The sequence below is a fragment of the Xenopus tropicalis genome, chromosome 8, assembly GCF_000004195.4.
Source record: "Xenopus tropicalis strain Nigerian chromosome 8, UCB_Xtro_10.0, whole genome shotgun sequence".
NCBI lineage: Eukaryota > Metazoa > Chordata > Amphibia > Anura > Pipidae > Xenopus > Xenopus tropicalis.
The window spans coordinates 5670029-5697240 of record NC_030684.2 but is presented as its reverse complement, the minus strand read 5'-3'; the positions used below and the strand labels follow the sequence as shown (position 1 = coordinate 5697240).

The 27212-nt window shown below is 47.7% G+C and overlaps 1 protein-coding gene across 5 annotated transcripts in view; it reads right to left on the bottom strand.

The window, feature by feature from the left end:
• The window catches only part of kcnt1 (potassium channel, subfamily T, member 1), a 128185-nt gene that overhangs the window by 67081 nt on the left and 33892 nt on the right, over positions 1 to 27212 (bottom strand). Inside the window, exon 1 of one of the 5 annotated variants that reach the window (XM_031890260.1) lies at positions 5404 to 5854. The exons of 2 other annotated variants lie outside the window; for them this stretch is intronic. In XM_031890260.1, the coding sequence (XP_031746120.1) occupies positions 5404 to 5552 (149 nt within the window). In that variant the 5' untranslated portion in view covers positions 5553 to 5854. 5 annotated transcript variants of the gene reach the window in all.

Genomic DNA, 27212 nt, shown 5'->3' with positions numbered 1-27212 from the left:
GCACCACATTAGCAATCCGCCAGTCTCTCGGCACCATGCCAGACCTCAATGAATCCTGGGAAATTAAGTGAAGAGGTTTGGCAATCACAGCGCTCAGCTCATTTAATACCCTGGGATGAATCCCATCCGGCCCTGGACCTTTGTTTACCTTTACATGTTCAAGTCTCTTTTGAATTCCCCCCCGAGTGACCCATGCGTCAGTAGCTAAATTACTAGAACTGGGCATATTACAAGGGAAGCCTTCATTATCTGGCTCCTCAGATGTATAGACAGATGAAAAATAAGAGTTCAAAATTTCAGCTTTTTCCCCGTTCTCATCAACCAACTTACCCCCCGTGATAATAAAGTTCCCACCCCTTCTTGCTTCATTTTTTTACTATTCACATAATTAAAAAATAATTTTGGATTCTTTTTACTCCTAGCTGCAATATCCCTTTCCATTTCTATTTTAGCTGCCTGATAGCTTTTTTGCTGCTTTATTTGCCCCCCTGTACCTGATGAAAGCCCCAGCTGCCCCAGCTAACTTGAATGCCCTAAAAGCACGTTTTTTATTACCAACCTCGACACTAACACTTTTATTCAGCCATAAAGGTTTTGCTTTGCGATGCCTCTCCTTGCTTACAAGGGGGATATACTGTTGTGTATACCTACAAAGCAATGTTTTAAAGATGTTCCATTTTCCTTCTGTGTCTAACCCCATGAAAAGCCTTTCCCAGTTGACACATTGCAGAGATGCCCTTATACTGGCAAAGTCTGCACGTCTAGGCATCCAGGAGTGCAAGCCCTGTTGGGTGAAGACCATATTGGCCTTTTTAAAGTGCAAGTTGGACATCAATGATGAGCAATGTCTATGTAACCAATATCTAACCAGGCATCCAGGAGTACAAGTCCTGTTGGGTGAAGACCATAATGGGCTTTTTAAAGTGCAAGTTGGACATCAATGATGAGCAAAGTCTACTTAACCAATATCTAACCAGGCATCCAGGAGTGCGAGTCCTGTTGGCTGGGTGAAGACCATATTGACCACATTGAATATATACGTCCATTGTACTTTTAGCTTAGTTCTTCCCTCTTGGGGCCCTTTGATGTGGAGACGCCCAGGACCCAAGTTTGAGTAGATCTGACTAGGGTGCACGTTGGCCTTTCTCAGAATTAGACCATGACTTGCGTAAGAATCGAGATGTCTCAGAGAGATGCAATAACCACATTGGGGGGGGGGAGTCCGGAGGGCAGGGGTGCATTTACGTAGAAACCAATCTGTGGTTTAAGATAGAGACGGGCCTTTGTCTTCTGTGGGTTGAATGAATGGAACAGTTGCAGTAGTCACATCTCAATATGCCAGTCGCATACGGAGACTCTGACCAACATGCAATTAGGTCACTCTACAAACCCTGGACAGATAATGCCCCCCACCCTACACCTGCCCCTACATCTCCTACACAGAAGTGTCAGAACACTACAGAAACCCCACATAGAGAACTTTGAGAATTAAGAACGACTACATGAGTGGGTTCCACAAATTCGATACTGGCTTCCCTGGCCTCTTCTATGTTGGTTTTATGGGCCCCGTCATTACTGGGTTCCAACGAAATAGCACCCCATCCATTATATTAGGGAGCCCCTCAATACTACAGCGAGATACCAACTAACAAGACTCAATACTACAGCGAGATACCAACTAACAAGACTAGTCTGAGACATCCTGTTGCCAAGTCTCTTTAACCACGGGTTCTCCCGTAGAGAGTTGGCCATGTGGTTTATCATCAATAGATCCTACCATAGAAGGTCCCTTTGCCCCCATTTTAATGATTTCCATAATAGGGTGTTGGTGTGTTTGTTCTCAGTATGGTCTCCATAAGCCCCCAGTTTATGCATATAAGGATCTGCCATACAAGTTTACATATATGGCCAGCTTACGTCATTACATAGGGTTGAAGACCATCAAGTTCAACCCTTAAAAGTAAACCCAGCACCCACAGCTTGGCTTAAGCCTTATGATGATACAATTGGGGGGCAGAATATTTATTTTCTGCCCTAGATACTCATGGAACCATGGCTGAAATAGCAACGTTTGGCTAAACCGGTCATCCTATTATGTGCCTGGGGGGGCCCGGATTGGACCAGATTTGGCATGGATTTGGGCAAATCCTGCTGAGAACGGCCGAATCCCAAACTGAATCCTGGATTTGGTGCATCCCTAACAACAACCCCTGTAGTAGTCCTTCTAAATACCCCTCCTGGGGTACTTTTTGGATGTTTCAACATGAGTGGGTTCCACAAATTTAATCCTGGCCTCTTCTATAAATGTTGATTTTATGGGCCCCCGTCATTACTGGGTTCCAATGAAATAGCACCCCATCCATTATATTATGAAGCCCCTCAATACTACAGCGAGATACCAACCAAGTCCGAGACATCCCAGTGCCAAGTCTCTTTTACCACGGGTTCTCCCGTAGAGCGTTGGCCATGTGGTTTATCATCAATAGATCCTACCATAGAAGGTCCCTTTGCCCCCATTTTAATGATTTCCATAACAGGGTGTTGGTGTGTTTGTTCTCAATATGGTCTCCATAAGCCCCCAGTTTATGCATATAAGGATCTGCCATACAAGTTTACATATATGGCCAGCTTACATAGTTACATAAGGTTGAAGACCATGAAGTAGAACCCTTCCAAGTAAACCCAGCATCCACAGCTTGGCTTAAGCTTTATTATGATACGATTGGGGGGCAGAATATTTATTTTCTGCCCTAGATACTCATGGAACCAATGGCTGAAAAGCAACATTTGGCTAAACCGGTCGTCCTATTATGTTCCAGGGGTGCCCGGATTTGGCATGGATTCGGGCAAATCCTTCTGAGAAAGGATTAGATGCATCCTTAACAACAACCCCTGCAGTAGTCCTTCTAAATACCCCTCCCGGGGTACTTTTTGGATGTTTCAACAATGGTGAAACCAAATATGAGCACCATGATTGGATAATTAGATGATATCCTTATTAAACGCAGCGGGTACCGGAGGAATCTATTGCAACGGAACACGCCGGAGACAGCTTGGAACGCGCCATTAACCCCAATCCAAAAGATGAGCGATACCCTCGCGTGGGATTGGGAAGTAATGGATCCCGGCGCCCCGGGGAACTAATGGTCCCATCAACTAAACCCACAGCTCCACAATTCAATCCTAATTTGCTTTCAGAGAAGGATTTGGATTTGAAAAGACTAATTAACAGAATGGGAAAAACTGCTGGGGGCAATGTCTCCGGTGACTTCAACATGAAGGGAAATGTATCACTTTGTGTTTATATAAGGAAATCTGCTTCCTTTGGCTCAAAGGATTTTGGCTATTTCTGTCCCTGGTCCTGAGCAACAGCACCTTATGTCCCACAGCAGCAGTCCTGCCCTGCTTTATGGCTGAGATTCTAGCTATCTGTATAACAGAGCATTCTGTCACAGTGGCACAGATCCTATCTGATCCCCCCCATTGTAAGCAGCAGTCCTGCCCTGCTTTATGGCTGAGATTCTAGCTATCTGTATAACAGAGCATTCTGTCACAGTGGCACAGATCCTATCTGATCCCCCCCATTGTAAGCAGCAGTCCTGCCCTGCTTTATGGCTGAGATTCTAGCTATCTGTATAACAGAGCATTCTGTCACAGTGGCACAGATCCTATCTGATCCCCCCATTGTAAGCAGCAGTCCTGCCCTGCTTTATGGCTGAGATTCTAGCTATCTGTATAACAGAGCATTCTGTCACAGTGGCACAGATCCTATCTGATCCCCCCATTGTAAGCAGCAGTCCTGCCCTGCTTTATGGCTGAGATTCTAGCTATCTGTATAACAGAGCATTCTGTCACAGTGGCACAGATCCTATCTGATCCCCCCCCATTGTAAGCAGCAGTCCTGCCCTGCTTTATGGCTGAGATTCTAGCTATCTGTATAACAGAGCATTCTGTCACAGTGACACAGATCCTATCTGATCCCCCCCATTGTAAGCAGCAGTCCTGCCCTGCTTTATGGCTGAGATTCTAGCTATCTGTATAACAGAGCATTCTGTCACAGTGACACAGATCCTATCTGATCCCCCCATTGTAAGCAGCAGTCCTGCCCTGCTTTATGGCTGAGATTCTAGCTATCTGTATAACAGAGCATTCTGTCACAGTGGCACAGATCCTATCTGATCCCCATTGTAAGCAGCAGTCCTGCCCTGCTTTATGGCTGAGATTCTAGCTATCTGTATAACAGAGCATTCTGTCACAGTGGCACAGATCCTATCTGATCCCCATTGTAAGCAGCAGTCCTGCCCTGCTTTATGGCTGAGATTCTAGCTATCTGTATAACAGAGCATTCTGTCACAGTGGCACAGATCCTATCTGATCCCCCCATTGTAAGCAGCAGTCCTGCCCTGCTTTATGGCTGAGATTCTAGCTATCTGTATAACAGAGCATTCTGTCACAGTGGCACAGATCCTATCTGATCCCCCCATTGTAAGCAGCAGTCCTGCCCCTGCTTTATGGCTGAGATTCTAGCTATCTGTATAACAGAGCATTCTGTCACAGTGGCACAGATCCTATCTGATCCCCCCATTGTAAGCAGCAGTCCTGCCCTGCTTTATGGCTGAGATTCTAGCTATCTGTATAACAGAGCATTCTGTCACAGTGGCACAGATCCTATCTGATCCCCCCATTGTAAGCAGCAGTCCTGCCCTGCTTTATGGCTGAGATTCTAGCTATCTGTATAACAGACCAGGCCGGCCGGAGATCCCATATGAAATCCAACCAGTTTCACTAATTATTTTTGAGCTGATAGAGCTGGAAGTAACCCCATTCCCCCCCTTCACTCTCCCATAGGAAGGGGCTTATGTAACTATCTCCATACCCCTATGGGTGACACACAGTAGGGGGGTAACTATGGCCCCGGGGGGCAGTAGGAATGGTCCCTAGATACCAGTCCCGCTCTCGGCTCACTACACCTGCTGCAGGCAAATAAGGGAGAAAAGCAAATAATCTGAATCCGGTGGCACTTTGCATGGGGGGGGGATGACAGATACACAAAAACCATCGCTAATTGGGCTCAGTACACACTGCAGCGCTCAGCCCCAACAGAACCGCAATTAACCCCTTACAGCCCTGCCAATGGCTCTTTCCCACTCTCTCTACCCACTGGGACCCCAATGCATGAAGTTAAAATGTAATGGTGAGAGCACAGGCAGCACAGCGGGTCCATTCTGCCCATATATATAACGATCCATAGAATGGGGCGGCCAATAATAATAATAATAATATGACAAGCAGCCCCCCCTCCCTGTGCCACACATGCTGCATTCCCAGCGTAGGCATGCCAGCCGCCCCCACAGCCAGCACCCCGACACCCCCAGGTCCCCCATGCACCACCACTAAGGATACCTTTGCCCGGCATCACTCGTCAGGGACCCCATAATCCGAGCCGGTAGCAGCGGGCTGACCCCGTTGAGATCCTCCCTGGTTATTGGCGGAACAATTTTGGATCCGGAGCTGATCTCCGATGGGGAATTCTTCATCTTGGCTCTGGCCATGCTGTCGGTTCTGACTGCCAGCTCCCGGCTCCGCTCTCAACTCCCAGGCACGGCGATCATCTTGCTGCAGCGGGTAAGTACCACCTTCCCTCTGTTTATATGCAGCTCCGCTCTGCTCCCTGCGCTGCAATGGAACGTTCCTCCCCTATATACATTCCCAGCCGAGGCATAGGAAGCTACTAAGTGGCGGGGGATAGAGAGGGCTCCTGGGAGTCGCACAGATCCTTCCTGGGGTTTTGCCTTTATAATTAACCCTTATGTATCCCTTGCACCCCCCGCGACTGCTGCCCGTCCCACTCTCTATGTACTGCCCATTCTGTCACTGTGTAACCCACGGCTGCTAATGCACTCTGGCACATTTAAAGGGGAAATGCACCCAAACATTGTATTCTGCCTAATGAAAAAATCTAATTCTAAGCAACTCCCCAATACCCATTCATTCCTCATTCTCACTGGGTTTATAGTTATGTGTAACTGTCACTGTGTCTGTCCCTTTCCCTTCCCTGCACTGCTGGTTCTGACTCCTGATACAACTCCCCAATATCCATTCATTCCTCATTCTCACTGGGTTTATAGTTATGTGTAACTGTCACTGTGTCTGTCCCTTTCCCTTCCCTGCACTGCTGGTTCTGACTCCTGATACAACTCCCCAATACCCATTCATTCCTCATTCTCACTGGGTTTATAGTTATGTGTAACTGTCACTGTGTCTGTCCCTTTCCCTTCCCTGCACTGCTGGTTCTGACTCCTGATACAACTCCCCAATACCCATTCATCCCTCATTCTCACTGGGTTTATAGTTATGTGTAACTGTCACTGTGTCTGTCCCTTTCCCTTCCCTGCACTGCTGGTTCTGACTCCTGATACAACTCCCCAATATCCATTCATTCCTCATTCTCACTGGGTTTATAGTTATGTGTAACTGTCACTGTGTCTGTCCCTTTCCCTTCCCTGCACTGCTGGTTCTGACTCCTGATACAACTCCCCAATACCCATTCATTCCTCATTCTCACTGGGTTTATAGTTATGTGTAACTGTCACTGTGTCTGTCCCTTTCCCTTCCCTGCACTGCTGGTTCTGACTCCTGATACAACTCCCCAATATCCATTCATTCCTCATTCTCACTGGGTTTATAGTTATGTGTAACTGTCACTGTGTCTGTCCCTTTCCATTCCCTGCACTGCTGGTTCTGACTCCTGATACAACTCCCCAATACCCATTCATTCCTCATTCTCACTGGGTTTATAGTTATGTGTAACTGTCACTGTGTCTGTCCCTTTCCCTTCCCTGCACTGCTGGTTCTGACTCCTGATACAACTCCCCAATACCCATTCATTCCTCATTCTCACTGGGTTTATAGTTATGTGTAACTGTCACTGTGTCTGTCCCTTTCCCTTCCCTGCACTGCTGGTTCTGACTCCTGATACAACTCCCCAATATCCATTCATTCCTCATTCTCACTGGGTTTATAGTTATGTGTAACTGTCACTGTGTCTGTCCCTTTCCCTTCCCTGCACTGCTGGTTCTGACTCCTGATACAACTCCCCAATATCCATTCATCCCTCATTCTCACTGGGTTTATAGTTATGTGTAACTGTCACTGTGTCTGTCCCTTCCCTGCACTGCTGGTTCTGACTCCTGATACAACTCCCCAATATCCATTCATTCCTCATTCTCACTGGGTTTATAGTTATGTGTAACTGTCACTGTGTCTGTCCCTTTCCCTTCCCTGCACTGCTGGTTCTGACTCCTGATACAACTCCCCAATACCCATTCATTCCTCATTCTCACTGGGTTTATAGTTATGTGTAACTGTCACTGTGTCTGTCCCTTTCCCTTCCCTGCACTGCTGGTTCTGACTCCTGATACAACTCCCCAATATCCATTCATTCCTCATTCTCACTGGGTTTATAGTTATGTGTAACTGTCACTGTGTCTGTCCCTTTCCCTTCCCTGCACTGCTGGTTCTGACTCCTGATACAACTCCCCAATATCCATTCATCCCTCATTCTCACTGGGTTTATAGTTATGTGTAACTGTCACTGTGTCTGTCCCTTCCCTGCACTGCTGGTTCTGACTCCTGATACAACTCCCCAATATCCATTCATCCCTCATTCTCACTGGGTTTATAGTTATGTGTAACTGTCACTGTGTCTGTCCCTTTCCCTTCCCTGCACTGCTGGTTCTGACTCCTGATACAACTCCCCAATACCCATTCATTCCTCATTCTCACTGGGTTTATAGTTATGTGTAACTGTCACTGTGTCTGTCCCTTTCCCTTCCCTGCACTGCTGGTTCTGACTCCTGATACAACTCCCCAATATCCATTCATTCCTCATTCTCACTGGGTTTATAGTTATGTGTAACTGTCACTGTGTCTGTCCCTTTCCCTTCCCTGCACTGCTGGTTCTGACTCCTGATACAACTCCCCAATATCCATTCATCCCTCATTCTCACTGGGTTTATAGTTATGTGTAACTGTCACTGTGTCTGTCCCTTCCCTGCACTGCTGGTTCTGACTCCTGATACAACTCCCCAATATCCATTCATCCCTCATTCTCACTGGGTTTATAGTTATGTGTAACTGTCACTGTGTCTGTCCCTTTCCCTTCCCTGCACTGCTGGTTCTGACTCCTGATACAACTCCCCAATATCCATTCATTCCTCATTCTCACTGGGTTTATAGTTATGTGTAACTGTCACTGTGTCTGTCCCTTTCCCTTCCCTGCACTGCTGGTTCTGACTCCTGATACAACTCCCCAATATCCATTCATCCCTCATTCTCACTGGGTTTATAGTTATGTGTAACTGTCACTGTGTCTGTCCCTTTCCCTTCCCTGCACTGCTGGTTCTGACTCCTGATACAACTCCCCAATACCCATTCATTCCTCATTCTCACTGGGTTTATAGTTATGTGTAACTGTCACTGTGTCTGTCCCTTTCCCTTCCCTGCACTGCTGGTTCTGACTCCTGATACAACTCCCCAATATCCATTCATTCCTCATTCTCACTGGGTTTATAGTTATGTGTAACTGTCACTGTGTCTGTCCCTTTCCCTTCCCTGCACTGCTGGTTCTGACTCCTGATACAACTCCCCAATACCCATTCATTCCTCATTCTCACTGGGTTTATAGTTATGTGTAACTGTCACTGTGTCTGTCCCTTTCCCTTCCCTGCACTGCTGGTTCTGACTCCTGATACAACTCCCCAATACCCATTCATCCCTCATTCTCACTGGGTTTATAGTTATGTGTAACTGTCACTGTCCCTTTCCCTTCCCTGCACTGCTGGTTCTGACTCCTGATACAACTCCCCAATACCCATTCATCCCTCATTCTCACTGGGTTTATAGTTATGTGTAACTGTCACTGTGTCTGTCCCTTTCCCTTCCCTGCACTGCTGGTTCTGACTCCTGATACAACTCCCCAATATCCATTCATTCCTCATTCTCACTGGGTTTATAGTTATGTGTAACTGTCACTGTGTCTGTCCCTTTCCCTTCCCTGCACTGCTGGTTCTGACTCCTGATACAACTCCCCAATATCCATTCATTCCTCATTCTCACTGGGTTTATAGTTATGTGTAACTGTCACTGTGTCTGTCCCTTTCCATTCCCTGCACTGCTGGTTCTGACTCCTGATACAACTCCCCAATACCCATTCATTCCTCATTCTCACTGGGTTTATAGTTATGTGTAACTGTCACTGTCTGTCCCATATATATATATATAGTTGTTCAGGTTCAGTTTATGTGCTCCCAGCTGGTTACTAGGCCCACAGACCCTGGCAACCATATGTTTGCTTGAGGATCACAGCGCAGTATAAGAGAGGTTCTGCAGAGAACACAACCACTGACAAAAAGCCTATGAAATACAAAACTCTCAGCTATAACAACCGCAGTTTCACTTTGAGACAGGAAGTTGGGGCTTCTGGATGTCGCTGTACTTCCTGCTGGCAGGTAGGTGTAACTGCCAGCTGTACTGCTACTAAGGAGCAACTGCACTGAGCTTCATCTCACAGCTGTCACCTCCCCAGTATATGCCCACCACCAACTGCCAGATATTTCCATCACATGGAAAATATAAATACAATAAATTACTATTGGTGGGAGCTGCCCTATTGTTTCCCTTATATCATGAAATAAGAGGGATTGCGGAGCTCACAGAAACTGCCTTCCCTATATATTTGTATTTATACATATGGGTAGGGGGTGCCATAGTGTTTCCCTTAGACAGTACAGTATGGGGGTACAGCTTATTGTGTGCCCAGAACATTCCTTCTCTGTATATTTGTATTTATACATATGGGTAGGGGGTGCCATAGTGTTTCCCTTAGACAGTACAGTATGGGGGTACAGCTTATTGTGTGCCCAGAACATTCCTTCTCTGTATATTTGTATTTATACATATGGGTAGGAGGTGCCATAGTGTTTCCCTTAGACAGTACAGTATGGGGGTACAGCTTATTGTGTGCCCAGAACATTCCCTCTCTGTATATTTGTATTTATACATATGGGTAGGGGGTGCCATAGTGTTTCCCTTAGACAGTACAGTATGGGGGTACAGCTTATTGTGTGCCCAGAACATTCCCTCTCTGTATATTTGTATTTATACATATGGGTAGGGGGTGCCATAGTGTTTCCCTTAGACAGTACAGTATGGGGGTACAGCTTATTGTGTGCCCAGAACATTCCTTCTCTGTATATTTGTATTTATACATATGGGAGGGAGGTGCCATAGTGTTTCCCTTAGACAGTACAGTATGGGGTACAGCTTATTGTGTGCCCAGAACATTCCTTCTCTGTATATTTGTATTTATACATATGGGAGGGAGGTGCCATAGTGTTTCCCTTAGACAGTACAGTATGGGGGTACAGCTTATTGTGTGCCCAGAACATTCCTTCTCTGTATATTTGTATTTATACATATGGGTAGGGGGTGCCATAGTGTTTCCCTTAGACAGTACAGTATGGGGGTACAGCTTATTGTGTGCCCAGAACATTCCTTCTCTGTATATTTGTATTTATACATATGGGAGGGAGGTGCCATAGTGTTTCCCTTAGACAGTACAGTATGGGGGTACAGCTTATTGTGTGCCCAGAACATTCCCTCTCTGTATATTTGTATTTATACATATGGGTAGGAGGTGCCATAGTGTTTCCCTTAGACAGTACAGTATGGGGGTACAGCTTATTGTGTGCCCAGAACATTCCTTCTCTGTATGTTTGTATTTATACATATGGGTGAATGTTATTACCCGGTAGATAAAGCCTCTCTGGGACACACACACCTTCCCGCCCCGTCATTACTTCCTACAAGTAGTGAGTCCCAGACACAAGAGCAGAAACCCAATCCAGCACTACAAGAACACGGTGCGGCACTGGCAGGACTCCAATTGGATCGTACAGAGATTCGGCCGGCTGCCCAGATAACAAACAAACCGCTATTTCCCTTTCACAGATGTGCTCGCTTCCCCTTTAAATGGCTCAGTCTCCTTTGCTGTTCCCAATAAAGTAAATCAACTACCACCAATCAGCCGGACATTGGGGAGTATACAAAGGCAGATGTTGGGGTTCTGACTGCTGACAGGTGATGGGTAAATGATGAATTCTCTTTGTTAATGGGTTTGTGACCCCAAGGTATGTACCCTTGGACTGTCAGGGTGGGCTAGTCAACTGCTAACATTCTTGCTGGCTGAGCTTGTCATCCATTTTCCTTTAGGAAACCCAGATGTGACATAATCAAGAGAAACCCAGAGGTGCCATTATCAGGAGAAACCCAAAGGGAACATCGTCAGGAGAAACCCAATAGGAACATCATCAGTAGAAACCCAAAGGGAACATCATCAGGAGAAACCAAAGGGGAACATCATCAGGAGAAACCCAGAGGTGCCATTATCAGGAGAAACCAAAGGGGAACATCATCAGGAGAAACCCAGAGGTGCCATTATCAGGAGAAACCAAAGGGGAACATCATCAGGAGAAACCCAGAGGTGCCATTATCAGGAGAAACCAAAGGGGAACATCATCAGGAGAAACCCAAAGGGAACATCTTGAGGAGAAACCCAATGGGAACATCATCAGGAGAAACCCAAAGGGAACATCGTCAGGAGAAACCCAATGGGAACATCATCAGAAGAAACCCAAAGGGAACATCATGAGGAGAAACCCAAAGGGAACATCATCAGGAGAAACGCAAAGGGAACATTGTCAGGAGAAACCCAAAGGGAACATCATCAGGAGAAACCCAGAGGGAACATCCTCAGGAGAAACCCAATGGGAACATCGTCAGGAGAAACCCAATGGGAACATCATCAGAAGAAATCCAAAGGGAACATCATGAGGAGAAACCCAAAGGGAACATCGTCAGGAGAAACCCAATGGGAACATCATCAGAAGAAACCCAAAGGGAACATCATGAGGAGAAAACCAAAGGGAACATCATCAGGAGAAATGCAAAGGGAACATTGTCAGGAGAAACCCAAAGGGAACATCATCAGGAGAAACCCAGAGGGAACATCCTCAGGAGAAACCCAAAGGTGACCATCAGGAGAAAACCCAGGTGTAAAATCGTCAGGAGAAACCCAAAGGTGACCATCGGGAGAAAACCCAAAGGAGCCATCATCAGGAGACCCCGGATGTGACATCATCAGGAGAACCCAGAAGTGACATCACCAGGAGAAACCCAAAGGTGACCATCAGGAGAAACCCAAAGGTGACCATCAGGAGAAACCCAAAGGTGACCATCAGGAGAAACCCAAAGGTGACCATCAGGAGAAACCCAAAGGTGACCATCAGGAGAAACCCAAAGGTGACATCCTCAGGAGAAACCCAAAGGTGACCATCAGGAGAAAACCCAGATGTGCCATCATCAAGAGAAACCCAGATGTGACATCATCAGGAGAACCCAGAAGTGACATCATCAGGTGAACCCAGAAATTACATCATCGGGAGAAAACCCAAAGGTGACCATCAGGAGAAACCCAGATGTGAAATCATCAGGAGAAACCCAAAAGTGACATCACCAGGACAGGAGAAACCAAAAGGTGACCAACAGGAGAAAACCCAAATGTGCCATCACCAAGAGAAACCCAGGGGTGCCATCATCAGGAGAACCCAGTAATAAGATAATCAGGAGAACCCAGAAGTGACATCATAATGAGAACCCAGAAATTACATCATCAGGAGAAACCCAAAGGTGACATCCCCAGGGCAGGAGAAACCCAAAGGTGACATCCTCAGGAAAAAACCCAAAGGTGACCATCAGGAGAAAACCCAGATGTGCCATCTTCAAGATAAACTCAGAGGTGCCATCATCAGGAGGACCCACATGTGACATCATCAGGAGAAACCCAGAAATGACATCATCAGGCGAAACCCAAAGGTGACCATCAGGAGAAACCCAGAGGTGCCATCATAAGGAGAACCCAGAAGTGATATCATCAGGAAATCCCAGAGGTGCCATCATCAGGAGAAACCCAAAGGGAACATCATCAGGAGAAACCCAAAGTTGACATCATCAGGCTCTATTCCTAATTACTCTACACACTGTATCCTCCCTATGGGTTGGGGTTGATTACTACTAGAGTTGTTACACAGCAACACTTCCATTACCGAGTCCCCACGGAACCGGCGTAACCAACACTCACAGGCCAAACGTTCAGCTCAATTATTGGCCGCAAACCACTTTTTACAAGGAGCGAAGCACTTTCCTGATGTAATCAGCCGAAGTGTGGCCAATTACACGCCAGCATTAGCCTATGTGCTGGAAATGAGACGGAGAAGTGGCAATTAGCGGCCCAGAATGACATTAGATCTAAAGTTCCGCCCCCCCCCTCCCCCGAGGGCTTTGTATAAGGGCAACGAGAGTGAAGAAGTGGAGGAGAAGACTTGGGGTTCTTTAGGGGGGCACTAGATTGTAGGGGGCAGGAACTGATAAGATCTGGTGTCTTGTTTCTAAGGGGTCAAACCCCAACTCAGGGGCCCTGCTGTGCCCCCCCCTACACTCCCAGGGGCCCCCACTGCCAGCACAGGCCCCCCAGCTTGCATACATTATACTTCTCTTTGACGCGATTGGAGGAGGGAGGTCAGCTGGGATCGGGTCTGGGTCAGCAGGGCCCATCAGGTCCCATTGGTCCAGCCCTGCTAAGGGCATTACGTAATTAAAGTTAGTTTGCCCAAGAGCAGCAACCCATAGCAACCAATCAGCCGGTAGCATCTACTGGCCACTGGTTCCTTATTCAAACGACTGCTGGTTGCTAGGTAAAAATGAGACCCTAGCAACCAGATTGCTGAAAAATCCTTCTGGATCGGGTCTGGGTCAGCAGGGCCCATCGGGTCCCATTGGTCCAACCCTGCTAAGGGCATTACGTAATTAAAGTTAGTTTGCCCAAGAGCAGCAACCCATAGCAACCAATCAGCCGGTAGCATCTACTGGTCACTGGTTCCTTATTCAAACGACTGCTGGTTGCTAGGTAAAAATGAGACCCTAGCAACCAGATTGCTGAAAAACCCTTCTGGATCGGGTCTGGGTCGGCAGGGCCCATTGGGTCCCATTGGTCCAACCCTGCTAAGGGCATTACTTAACTAAAGTTAGTTTGGCCAAGAGCAGTAACCCATAGCAACCAATCAGCCGGTAGCATCTACTGGTCACTGGTTCCTTATTAAAACGACTGCTGGTTGCTAGGTAAAAATAAGACCCTAGCGACCAGATTGCTGAAAAACCCATTCTGCTGAACAAAAAGGCAAATAACTGAAAATCCATTACACATAAAAAATGAAGACCAATCGCAAATTGTCTCACACTATCACCGTCTACATCACAGAAATGCATCAGCAGCCTCGGATGGCGATTTTACGGTCAGTAAATATTCTCTCCTATCCCATTAACGCGATTGGCTGGGCAGCCGTCGGACTCCTGACACTGCTGTTTCCGACTGCCCAGAGTACCCCCCCCCCGGTCGGAGCTGCTAACTGGCACTGCTGACTCGACCTCCTGTCCCATTCGCTTATGGTTATTTATTCATGAAGCGACAGCGCAGCCAAATGATGGAGAGATGCACACAGCGTGGGGCGGGGGAACAGTCGCCACAAAGGGTTAAACCCTCAGAAGTCAGTGGTGGAACTAGAGGTTACTGGGCCCCCCAGCAAATTCCGTTTGGGAATTCCAACCTTTTCTATATTGAAATTGCTCATAATTTGGGCCTTAATGGGGTCCCTACACTCCTGCCCCAGAATGGACCCCCCCTGCTAGCACTGCAGGGACAGGGCAGTAGCATAATTTGATGGTGCCGGGCCCCCCTGCAAAAAAAATCTTTGGAGGGGCCCAGCACAAAGCAATTACTACCCGGAATGCCACTCCCACCCACCCCTGCCCCCAGGGCATTCTTCCCATCTCTTCAGAATGGACTCCCCCCCCTGCTAGCACTGGGAGCAGTAGCGTAACTTGACAGCGCTTGGCCCCCCTGCAAAAAATCTTCAAGGGGGCCCAGCAAAAAGTGGTTACTACCCGAAACTCTGTTCCCACCCACTCTCTGCCCCCCTATTGCTACAGAGGAAGCAGACCGCAAAGTCTGGGCCCCCCCCCCAGTGATTTCAGGCATGGACAATCACCCCTTTTCAGAGAGTAACACCCCAAAAGCTTAAGCCCCATTTCTAGATGAGATCAGGTGACCCCATTAGAGGATTTTCTCTAACCTGCAGCTTCTTGGTAACCGGAGGCAGATCCAGAGGAACTGATGGTTATTTAACACGACAGGTTGTTCCACATTCCGACCTGTGCCCCCCCCCATCCCGCTGCTGCGCCCCCCCCATCCCGCTGCTTGCTCCCCCCCATCCCGCTGCTGCTCCCCCCCCCATCCCGCTGCAGCGCCCCCCCTATCCCGCCGCTGCGCCCCCCCCATCCCGCCGCTGCGCCCCCCCATCCCGCCGCTGCGCCCCCTCCCATCCCGCCGCTGCGCCCCCCCCCCCCCATCCCGCCTCGATCAGCTCAGTTTGTGGCATTTACACAGGGAAAAGAGCAACATGAAAAGGATAAAGGGGAGTCACAGGGCAAGCGGCTGGGGGGCCATATCCGGCCCTCACTGATCCTTTATACAGTTACACAGATACATTCTACCCCCCCAGCCAGACCCCCGTGCCCATATACACTCACTCATACCGACCTATACACCTATACCTACTGACCTATACACTCACATACTGTATATAAACTATACAGTACTGACTGTAGGTATTAGTATCACAATAGCCTTGGGTATTCTACTTGTTCCAGAACTCATCCAGGCCCCTCTTATAGGCATTAACAGAATCTGCCATTACCCCATCACTAGGAAGGGCATTCCCCAACCCCCTCACTGCCCTCACCGTGAGGAACCCCCTACCCAACATCCCCCGGCAGGGCATTCCCCAACCCCCTCACTGCCCTCACCGTGAGGAACCCCCTACCCAACATCCCCCGGCAGGGCATTCCCCAACCCCCTCACTGCCCTCACCGTGAGGAACCCCCTACCCAACATCCCCCGGCAGGGCATTCCCCAACCTCACTGCCCTCACCGTGAGGAACCCCTACCCAACATCCCCCGGCAGGGCATTCCCCAACCCCCTCACTGCCCTCACCGTGAGGAACCCCCTACCCAACATCCCCCGGCAGGGCATTCCCCAACCCCCTCACTGCCCTCACCGTGAGGAACCCCCTACCCAACATCCCCCGGCAGGGCATTCCCCAACCTCACTGCCCTCACCGTGAGGAACCCCCCTACCCAACATCCCCCGGCAGGGCATTCCCCAACCCCCTCACTGCCCTCACCGTGAGGAACCCCCTACCCAACATCCCCCGGCAGGGCATTCCCCCAACCTCACTGCCCTCACCGTGAGGAACCCCCTACCCAACATCCCCCGGCAGGGCATTCCCCAACCCCCTCACTGCCCTCACCGTGAGGAACCCCCTACCCAACATCCCCCGGCAGGGCATTCCCCAACCCCCTCACTGCCCTCACCGTGAGGAACCCCCTACCCAACATCCCCCGGCAGGGCATTCCCCAACCCACTCACTGCCCTCACCGTGAGGAACCCCCTACCCAACATCCCCCGGCAGGGCATTCCCCAACATATATGTGTGTGCAACACACAAGGGGGGGAGCAGCCGAGATTGTAGCTCCTCTGAAGCTGAAAGACTGAGTTGGCGACAGTTACAGAGGCGGCTGCAGGGTTACAGAGTCGGTTTCTCAGCTCGGCCTCTGCAACACGTTCATCCACATCACAACGATCAGTGAGAAGGAGGAGATGATACAGTGTGAGGGAACGTGCGAGACTCCAAGTGAGACAGAATTCTCCGTTATTCCCTTGAATAGATATTAAGCCGAGGCCCCCTAGTGGGTGCAACAGGAAGGGACGGCTCCCAGCAGTTACAGTAGGATTGGGACTGGGATCAGAAGTTGCCCTGGGGCATCCTGGCTGCATCTCTCATCCCCCTGTCCCCACTCCTGTTGGGGTCAGACTGGACTAGCGGGACACGGGGAAAAATCAGTTTGCCCCCAGCCCTTGTAGGCCCTTTTGGTCCAGGTCTGTTCCTGCCCCAGGAACCCCAGGAACCCAAGGAACCCAAGAAACCCAAGTCCAACCTGGCCTATGGCCCTTACCATGTTCCCTGCGGACTGGGTGTCTGCCAACAGGTGACCCCACACCTGCCCAGGGGCCCCTGCCACCCACCTGCTAGCCCCTCCACCCTCTGCAAACCTAGACTTCCTTTGCTGAGATGGGGGGGGAGGCAGCAGGGGAGCGACAGAGGAATCGGGTCTGGGTCAGCGGGGCCCCATGAGGACTGGAGCCCACTAAGGGCAATAGGGATCAAAGCCCCAATCCCAGTTGGAGATTATACACAGCAGGAAGGTGTAAGGGTTATAGGGACCCAATCCCAGGGGGAGATTATATATAGATATATCTCTATAGTTCCGCGCACCACTGAGCCTCAGAAATGAGATGTGATTATCCACCAATTTGTACCCATAATGCCTTCCTTCCTGTGTGCCCCCATTGCATATAGATAGGCCGATTAGGCACAGCGCTACTGCGTAGCTTGGGTCACCCCCCCCGACAAAGAGGGGGACGAATGCCACATTAATAGGGTCACTGGGGGGAACTTCGGCTTCCAAAAAGCTTTTATTGGCATCTCAATATAGAAGGTTGCGTGGGTCGCGCTCAATTCCAGGAATAATAGACGTTGGAAGGTGTTTGAGACAACAAAGGTTTCTGTCAATACAATCAGCTGCCAAATCATTTCCCAGTGGAGACCCACTCTTATCCATGAGAAGGTTCAGAATGGAATGGAGACCCACTCTTATCCATGAGAAGGTTCAGAATAGAATGGAGACCCACTCTTATCCATGAGAAGGTTCAGAATGGAATGGAGACCCGCTCTTATCCATGAGAAGGTTCAGAATAGAATGGAGACCCACTCTTATCCATGAGAAGGTTCAGAATGGAATGGAGACCCACTCTTATCCATGAGAAGGTTCAGAATGGAATGGAGACCCACTCTTATTCATGAGAAGGTTCAGAATGGAATGGAGACCCACTCTTATCCATGAGAAGGTTCAGAATGGAATGGAGACCCACTCTTATCCATGAGAAGGTTCAGAATGGAATGGAGACCAACTCTTATCCATAAGAGGGTTTAGAAAGGAGACCCACTCTTATCCATGAGAAGGTTGAGAATAGAATGGAGACCCACTCTTATCCATGAGAAGGTTCAGAATGGAATGGAGACCCACTCTTATCCATAAGAGGGTTTAGAAAGGAGACCCACTCTTATCCATGAGAAGGTTCAGAATAGAATGGAGACCCACTCTTATCCATGAGAAGGTTCAGAATGGAATGGAGACCCGCTCTTATCCATGAGAAGGTTCAGAATAGAATGGAGACCCACTCTTATCCATGAGAAGGTTCAGAATGGAATGGAGACCCGCTCTTATCCATGAGAAGGTTCAGAATAGAATGGAGACCCACTCTTATCCATGAGAAGGTTCAGAATGGAATGGAGACCCACTCTTATCCATGAGAAGGTTCAGAATGGAATGGAGACCCACTCTTATTCATGAGAAGGTTCAGAATGGAATGGAGACCCACTCTTATCCATAAGAGGGTTTAGAAAGGAGACCCACTCTTATCCATGAGAAGGTTGAGAATAGAATGGAGACCCACTCTTATCCATGAGAAGGTTCAGAATGGAATGGAGACCCACTCTTATCCATAAGAGGGTTTAGAAAGGAGACCCACTCTTATCCATGAGAAGGTTCAGAATAGAATGGAGACCCACTCTTATCCATGAGAAGGTTCAGAATGGAATGGAGACCCGCTCCTCTTTATCCATGAGAAGGTTCAGAATAGAATGGAGACCCACTCTTATCCATGAGAAGGTTCAGAATGGAATGGAGACCCGCTCTTATCCATGAGAAGGTTCAGAATAGAATGGAGACCCACTCTTATCCATGAGAAGGTTCAGAATGGAATGGAGACCCACTCTTATCCATGAGAAGGTTCAGAATGGAATGGAGACCCACTCTTATCCATGAGAAGGTTCAGAATAGAATGGAGACCCGCTCTTATCCATGAGAAGGTTCAGAATAGAATGGAGACCCACTCTTATCCATGAGAAGGTTCAGAATGGAATGGAGACCCGCTCTTATCCATGAGAAGGTTCAGAATGGAATGGAGACCCACTCTTATCCATGAGAAGGTTCAGAATGGAATGGAGACCCACGCTTATCCATGAGAAGGTTCAGAATGGAATGGAGACCCACTCCTATTTACGAGACAGTTCAGAATGGAATGGAGACCCACTCCTATTTACGAGACAGTTCAGAATGGAATGGAGACCCACTCTTATCCATGAGAAGGTTCAGAATAGAATGGAGACCCACTCCTATTTACGAGACAGTTCAGAATGGAATGGAGACCCACGCTTTTATCCCAGAAACAGTTCAGAATGGAATGGAGACCCACTCCTATTTACGAGACAGTTCAGAATGGAATGGAGACCCACGCTTATCCATGAGACAGTTCAGAATGGAATGGAGACCCACTCTTATCCATGAGAAGGTTCAGAATGGAATGGAGACCCGCTCTTATCCATGAGAAGGTTCAGAATAGAATGGAGACCCACTCTTATCCATGAGAAGGTTCAGAATGGAATGGAGACCCGCTCCTTATCCATGAGAAGGTTCAGAATAGAATGGAGACCCACTCTTATCCATGAGAAGGTTCAGAATGGATGGAGCCCACTCTTATCCATGAGAAGTTCAGATGGAATGGAGACCCACTCTTATTCATGAGAAGGTTCAGAATGGAATGGAAGACCCACTGCTTATCCATGAGAAGGTTCAGAATAGAATGGAGACCCGCTCTATCCATGAGAAGGTTCAGAATGGAATGGAGACCCACTCCTTATCCATGAGAAGGTTCAGAATGGAATGGAGACCCACGCTTATCCATGAGAAGGTTCAGAATGGAATGGAGACCCACTCCTATTTACGAGACAGTTCAGAATGGAATGGAGACCCACTCCTATTTACGAGACAGTTCAGAATGGAATGGAGACCCACTCTTATCCATGAGAAGGTTCAGAATGGAATGGAGACCCACTCCTATTTACGAGACAGTTCAGAATGGAATGGAGACCCACGCTTATCCATGAGACAGTTCAGAATGGAATGGAGACCCACTCCTATTTACGAGACAGTTCAGAATGGAATGGAGACCCACGCTTATCCATGAGACAGTTCAGAATGGAATGGAGACCCACTCTTATCCATGAGAAGGTTCAGAATGGAATGGAGACCCGCTCTTATCCATGAGAAGGTTCAGAATAGAATGGAGACCCACTCTTATCCATGAGAAGGTTCAGAATGGAATGGAGACCCGCTCTTATCCATGAGAAGGTTCAGAATAGAATGGAGACCCACTCTTATCCATGAGAAGGTTCAGAATGGAATGGAGACCCACTCTTATCCATGAGAAGGTTCAGAATGGAATGGAGACCCACTCTTATTCATGAGAAGGTTCAGAATGGAATGGAGACCCACTCTTATCCATGAGAAGGTTCAGAATGGAATGGAGACCCACGCTTATCCATGAGAAGGTTCAGAATGGAATGGAGACCCACTCCTATTTATGAGACAGTTCAGAATGGAATGGAGACCCACTCCTATTTACGAGACAGTTCAGAATGGAATGGAGACCCACTCTTATCCATGAGAAGGTTCAGAATAGAATGGAGACCCACTCCTATTTACGAGACAGTTCAGAATGGAATGGAGACCCACGCTTATCCATGAGACAGTTCAGAATGGAATGGAGACCACTCCTATTTACGAGACAGTTCAGAATGGAATGGAGACCCACGAATGGAATGGAGACCCACGCTTATCCATGAGACAGTTCAGAATGGAATGGAGACCCACTCTTATCCATGAGAAGGTTCAGAATGGAATGGAGACCCACGCTTATCCATGAGACAGTTCAGAATGGAATGGAGACCCACTCCTATTTACGAGACAGTTCAGAATGGAATGGAGACCCACGCTTATCCATGAGACAGTTCAGAATGGAATGGAGACCCACGCTTATCCATGAGACAGTTCAGAATGGAATGGAGACCCACTCCTATTTACGAGACAGTTCAGAATGGAGAGCCAATCACATATAATTAAAACTCTTGTTTGCAGCAGACAGTATTCCAGAGGAACATTCTATAGACCCGCAGGAGCCACTAACTGCCATTCCCATTGCCCACTTAGCAAGCCGGTAGCCATCCAATCACTACCAGCCGTACGGTATGAAAATCATTGGCTTCTTATTGAACCTTCCTATTATCTGCCCTGAGTACTTTCCCCCTCTCCCCGTGACTCCCCATTGGCTCTCAAGCTCCTGATTAGCTCGGGCTCCGCTCAGGCCTTTCTCCTGTACTAGATCCCACGGGGGGCAAATGCATTCTGCAAGCCTTATCGTTCACAGTAGGGGGTACATTATCCCTTATAATACATGAGTGATACTCAGAGTTCCCTGTATAACTCAGCCTGCAGCCTTGTGCCTTTATATGGGGGGCACAGAACCCCTCAGTGACTGCTAATATCCTTATCATTTACAGTAGGGGGTACATTATCCCTTATAATACATGAGTGATACTCAGAGTTCCCTGTATAACTCAGCCTGCAGCCTTGTGCCTTTATATGGGGGGCACAGAACCCCTCAGTGACTGCTAATATCCTTATCATTTACAGTAGGGGGTACATTATCCCTTATAATACATGAGTGATACTCAGAGTTCCTTGTATAACTCAGCCTGCAGCCTTGTGCCTTTATATGGGGGGCACAGAACCCCTCAGTGACTGCTAATATCCTTATCATTTACAGTAGGGGGTACATTATCCCTTATAATACATGAGTGATACTCAGAGTTCCCTGTATAACTCAGCCTGCAGCCTTGTGCCTTTATATGGGCACAGAACCCCTCAGTGACTGCTAATATCCTTATCATTTACAGTAGGGGGTACATTATCCCTTATAATACATGAGTGATACTCAGAGTTCCCTGTATAACTCAGGCCTGCAGCCTTGTGCCTTTATATGGGCACAGAACCCCTCAGTGACTGCTAATATCCTTATCATTTACAGTAGGGGGTACATTATCCCTTATAATACATGAGTGATACTCAGAGTTCCCCTGTATAACTCAGCCTGCAGCCTTGTGCCTTTATATGGGGGGCACAGAACCCTCAGTGACTGCTAATATCCTTATCATTTACAGTAGGGGGTACAGTATCCCTTATAATACATGAGTGATACTCAGAGTTCCCTGTATAACTCAGCCTGCAGCCTTGTGCCTTTATATGGGCACAGAACCCCTCAGTGACTGCTAATATCCTTATCATTTACAGTAGGGGGTACATTATCCCTTATAATACATGAGTGATACTCAGAGTTCCCTGTATAACTCAGCCTGCAGCCTTGTGCCTTTATATGGGGGGCACAGAACCCCTCAGTGACTGCTAATATCCTTATCATTTACAGTAGGATTTATTATTATTAAGCATTATCCATAGAAATAGAGAACTGAAAGGAAAATGTAGAACTAATGTTTAAAGCAAGTGACTCTGGGGCCCAACAGAACCATTTGGATACAGAACCTTTGCTTGCCTGTATGTATTACTGCCTCCAGAGCAAATACTCATTATTCCTTATTAATGGGAGAATATGGAAAATCCCATTTGATTTTGCATAAGGATAAGTAGATTGGAAAACAGTTCCCCCTAGTGGCACCAGACTGAATATCATTTACAGAAAGACTATTTGTTTAACCCCTGACTAGCCAGCACTACAGCCCCTGCCAACAGCCCTATTGGGTTTATTTAATGGTTAAATGATTCCCTTTTCTCTGTAATAATAAAACAGTACCTGTACTTGATCCCAACTAAGATATAATTACCCCTTATTGGGGCAGAACAGCCCTATTGGTTTATTTCATGGTTAAATGATTCCCTTTTCTCTGTAATAATAAAACAGTACCTGTACTTGATCCCAACTAAGATATAATTACCCCTTATTGGGGCAGAACAGCCCTATTGAGTTTATTTAATGGTTAAATGATTCCCTTTTCTCTGTAATAATAAAACAGTACCTGTACTTGATCCCAACTAAGATATAATTACCCCTTATTGGGGCAGAACAGCCCTATTGGGTTTATTTAATGGTTAAATGATTCCCTTTTCTCTGTAATAATAAAACAGTACCTGTACTTGATCCCAACTAAGATATAATTACCCCTTATTGGGGCAGAACAGCCCTATTGGGTTTATTTCATGGTTAAATGATTCCCTTTTCTCTGTAATAATAAAACAGTACCTGTACTTGATCCCAACTAAGATATAATTACCCCTTATTGGGGGCAGAACAGCCCTATTGGGTTTATTTAATGGTTAAATGATTCCCTTTTCTCTGTAATAATAAAACAGTACCTGTACTTGATCCCAACTAAGATATAATTACCCCTTATTGGGGGCAGAACAGCCCTATTGGGTTTATGGAGTTAAGGTATGGAGATCCAAATTACGGAAACCCACCCTAAAACAGCAGAGGGGCCCATTTGTTGGTCCCTGACCCACAGGTAAAGAATCCCTTACGTTCCCCCCTGGGTGCCAAAAAGTGCCAGTATTTGCCCTTTTCTGATGTATGGGCCCATTATAAGAATGTTACCATGGCTCCCATCCCTCTCTGCCATCCCAAGGGTGCCAGCTGCAACCTGCAGGCAGATTAATAGCTTGGGGTGAAGCCGCTTGGTACTTGTGGCGTGATACAGTAGCTACGAAATTAAATTAATTAAGGCACAGATACTTGAGGTAAGCGTGTCATGGTTCAGAGGAGCTGGGAATAAGAATCCCACAACAGGGATACACTAAGCACAGTGCTTCCCAAACTGGGGGGGCTAGGAGCAGCAGCAGAGGGGTTCATCCTGGACAATTGGGGAGAATGGCCATTCTAGTCCCTGAACAGGTTGAACAGGTTGAAGGTTAGGGACGTATCAAGACCCTGCCCACAAGGTGGACTAGGGTTGGACCGCAGTTCCCCTTTAATAAAACTTGCCCCCCCCAGTAGTTTGGATTATTTGCCCTTTTTGTGGAGATATTGGTACAGAGTACATATTTTTAGACGCTCCTCTCTCGAGGGGGAGACCCAACGTGACCGCATCTTGGCATTTCCCCTTGTGTTCGTGTTTATTAATATCTCGCGCTTGAGCAGCAGAATTAGGAGGGTCCCCGGGGCCCGGCTACCTTGCTGACGGTACAGTCCCTAATTGGATTAGCCCAGGCATCGGTGACTCTGGGGGAATTTTTCACAGATGATGCAGTTAATCATCGGCTGTCACATCTGGGCACCCAGGGTCTCCTGGATCATTAAATAACCTCAGCGTAGCCGAGGCAAATAGCCGAGGGATGGAGATGATTATGGGAGACCTGCAGTGGAAGGCGTCCTATACTCGCAAAGGAACGGGGACAGGAGCTCTTAACCCAACAGAAGAAGGAAAGCCCCACTGATGTTGCTGCTATCTGACCTTGGTCTTCAGAAGTACAAGAGACTCTCCTGATGGGCCTAGGCCTACATTGTGTCCTATGATAGAAATAAGAATGGATTGACAGGAATTGTCCTTGGATGATACTCAATAGGGCATGGGTCCACCGGGAGATTCTCTGGCACTCCTGTAGGCCAGCCCAGTCCTCAATGTAGGTTATTTTACAGGATGAACTTGAGGTAGGAGCAGGTTTGAAAGATTCCAGGAGATCCACTGTGTTAGTGGAACTCTTGGAAGCTTTCAACTCAAGTTCAAACCCAACAGAAGACGGAAAGCCCCACTGATGTTGCTGCCATCTGACCTTGGTCTTCAGAAGTACCAGAGACTCTCCTGGTGGGCCTAGGCCTTAGTTGTGTCCTTTGATAGAAATAAGAAAGGATTGATAGGAATTGTCCTTGGATGATACTAGGGCCTGGGTCCACCAGGAGATTCTCTGGCTAACTCCTAGAGTTAGGAGCTCGACTGTGTTAGTGGAACTCTTGCAAGCTTCCAAACCTGCTCCCACCTCAGGTTCATAACCCAACAGAAGAAGAAAAGCCCCACTGATGTTGCTGCCGTTTGACCTCAGTCTGAAGAAGTACTAGAGACTCTCCTGGTGGGCCTAGACCTTAGTTGTGTCCTTTGATAGAAATAAGAATGTATTGACAAGAATTGTCCTTGGCTGATACTCAATAGGGCCTGGGTTCACCGGGAGATTTTCTGGCACTCCTGTAGGCAAGTCCAGTCCTGTGTGTAGGTTATTCTACCATCTGAGGGGAGAGATTCAGGCCAACATGGGCTAACTCCTAGCTATAGGATGAACTTGAGGTGGGAGCAGGTTTGTAAGCTTCCAGGAGCTCCACTTTATTAGTGGAGCTCTTGGAAGCTTTCAACTCAAGTTCATAACTCAACAGAAGATGGAAAGCCCCACTGATGTTGCTGCTATCTGACCTTGGTCTTCAGAAGTACCAGAGACTTTCCTGGTGGGCCTAGGCCTTAGTTGTGTCCTTTGATAGACATAAGAATGGATTGAGAGGAATTGTCCTTGGCTGATACTCAATAGGGCCTGTGTCCAATAGGAGATTCTATGGCACTCCTGTAGGCAAGTCCAGTCCTGTGTGTAGGTTATTCTACCATCTGAGGGGAGAGATTCAGGCCAACATGGGCTAACTCCTAGCTATAGGATGAACTTGAGGTGGGAGCAGGTTTGGAAGCTTCCAGGAGCTCCAGGACGCTTTCAACTCAAGTTCATAACCCAACAGAAGAAGGAAAGCCCCACAGATGTTGCTGCTATCTGACCTTGGTCTTCAGAAGTACCAGAGACTCTCCTGGTGGGCCTAGGCCTACATTGTGTCCTATGATAGAAATAAGAATGGATTGACAGGAATTGTCCTTGGCTGATACTCAAATCGGACCTGGGTCCACCAGGAGATTTTCTGGCACTCCTGTAGACAAGTCCAGTCCTGTGAGCAAGTTATACTACCATCTGAGGGGACAGATTCAGGCCAACATGGGCTAACTCCTAGCAATACGATGAACTTGAGGTGGGAACAGGTTTGGAAGCCTTAGTTGTGTCCTTTGATAGAAAAGAGAATGGATTGACAGGAATTTTCCTTGGCTGATACTCAATAGGGCCTGGGTCCACCAGGAGATTCTCTGGCACTTCTGTAGACAAGTCCAGTCCTGTGTGCAAGTTATTCTACCATCTGAGGGGACAGATTCAGGCCAACATGGGCTAACTCCTAGCTTATTAGCGATTACACGGATAAGAGATGGGACAAAGAGCAGGTTTTTGCGGAAGCTTCGGGCATGGAGCTTTCCACTGTTAGTGGAGCTTTCTTTGGAAGCTTTCAACTCAAGTTCCATACTCTGAAGAACCGCACATGGTCAGATAGCAGGAGCAGGCAACATCAGTGGGAGTAGTGTACTTTCCAGAAGAACATCTGTGAATAGTTGAGCCCCACTGTAAAAAACTTTAGTGTGAATAGGCTCTCCAACAAGAGCTGTTCCACTAATCCAAGAATGGACGCTGACCTGCTGGTCATGCTTTCACAACCCGTAGCCTACAGGCACATCTCTCCTGGCAAGTTCATCCGTACCTATATAAAGCGGCCGGTAAGTTGTGAGTCCCCCTTTGATAGGAAATAAGAAATTGGATTTCGACAGGAATTGGCTTGTATACACAAACATAGCGGGCCCTAATCAGGTCCCAACACGGACTGGACGTATGAGCCCTATACTGGACGTGCCACACAAACCATTCTCCGGTTGAACGCCAGGCTCAGGAAATTTGGTGGGGCCAGGGAGCTACCAACTGATGTTAGAAGCTCAGGAAACCTCCTTGGATACTGTTTCCTAAACACCAGTGTCCTTCTCTTTCTCCAAACCTCTCAAAGCTAGACAATCAAAAGGCCCTCAGCGACACCGAACACCACAGGAGAGAAGTCGCAATTAGGTCACCTCCACTGTCATTCCTAGACCCTGGGATTGGTCACACCGTGTGCCCAAGTCAACAATCAAATCTGGGTGACCCTGTGTGTTTCTTCATTTCTTCAAGTTGG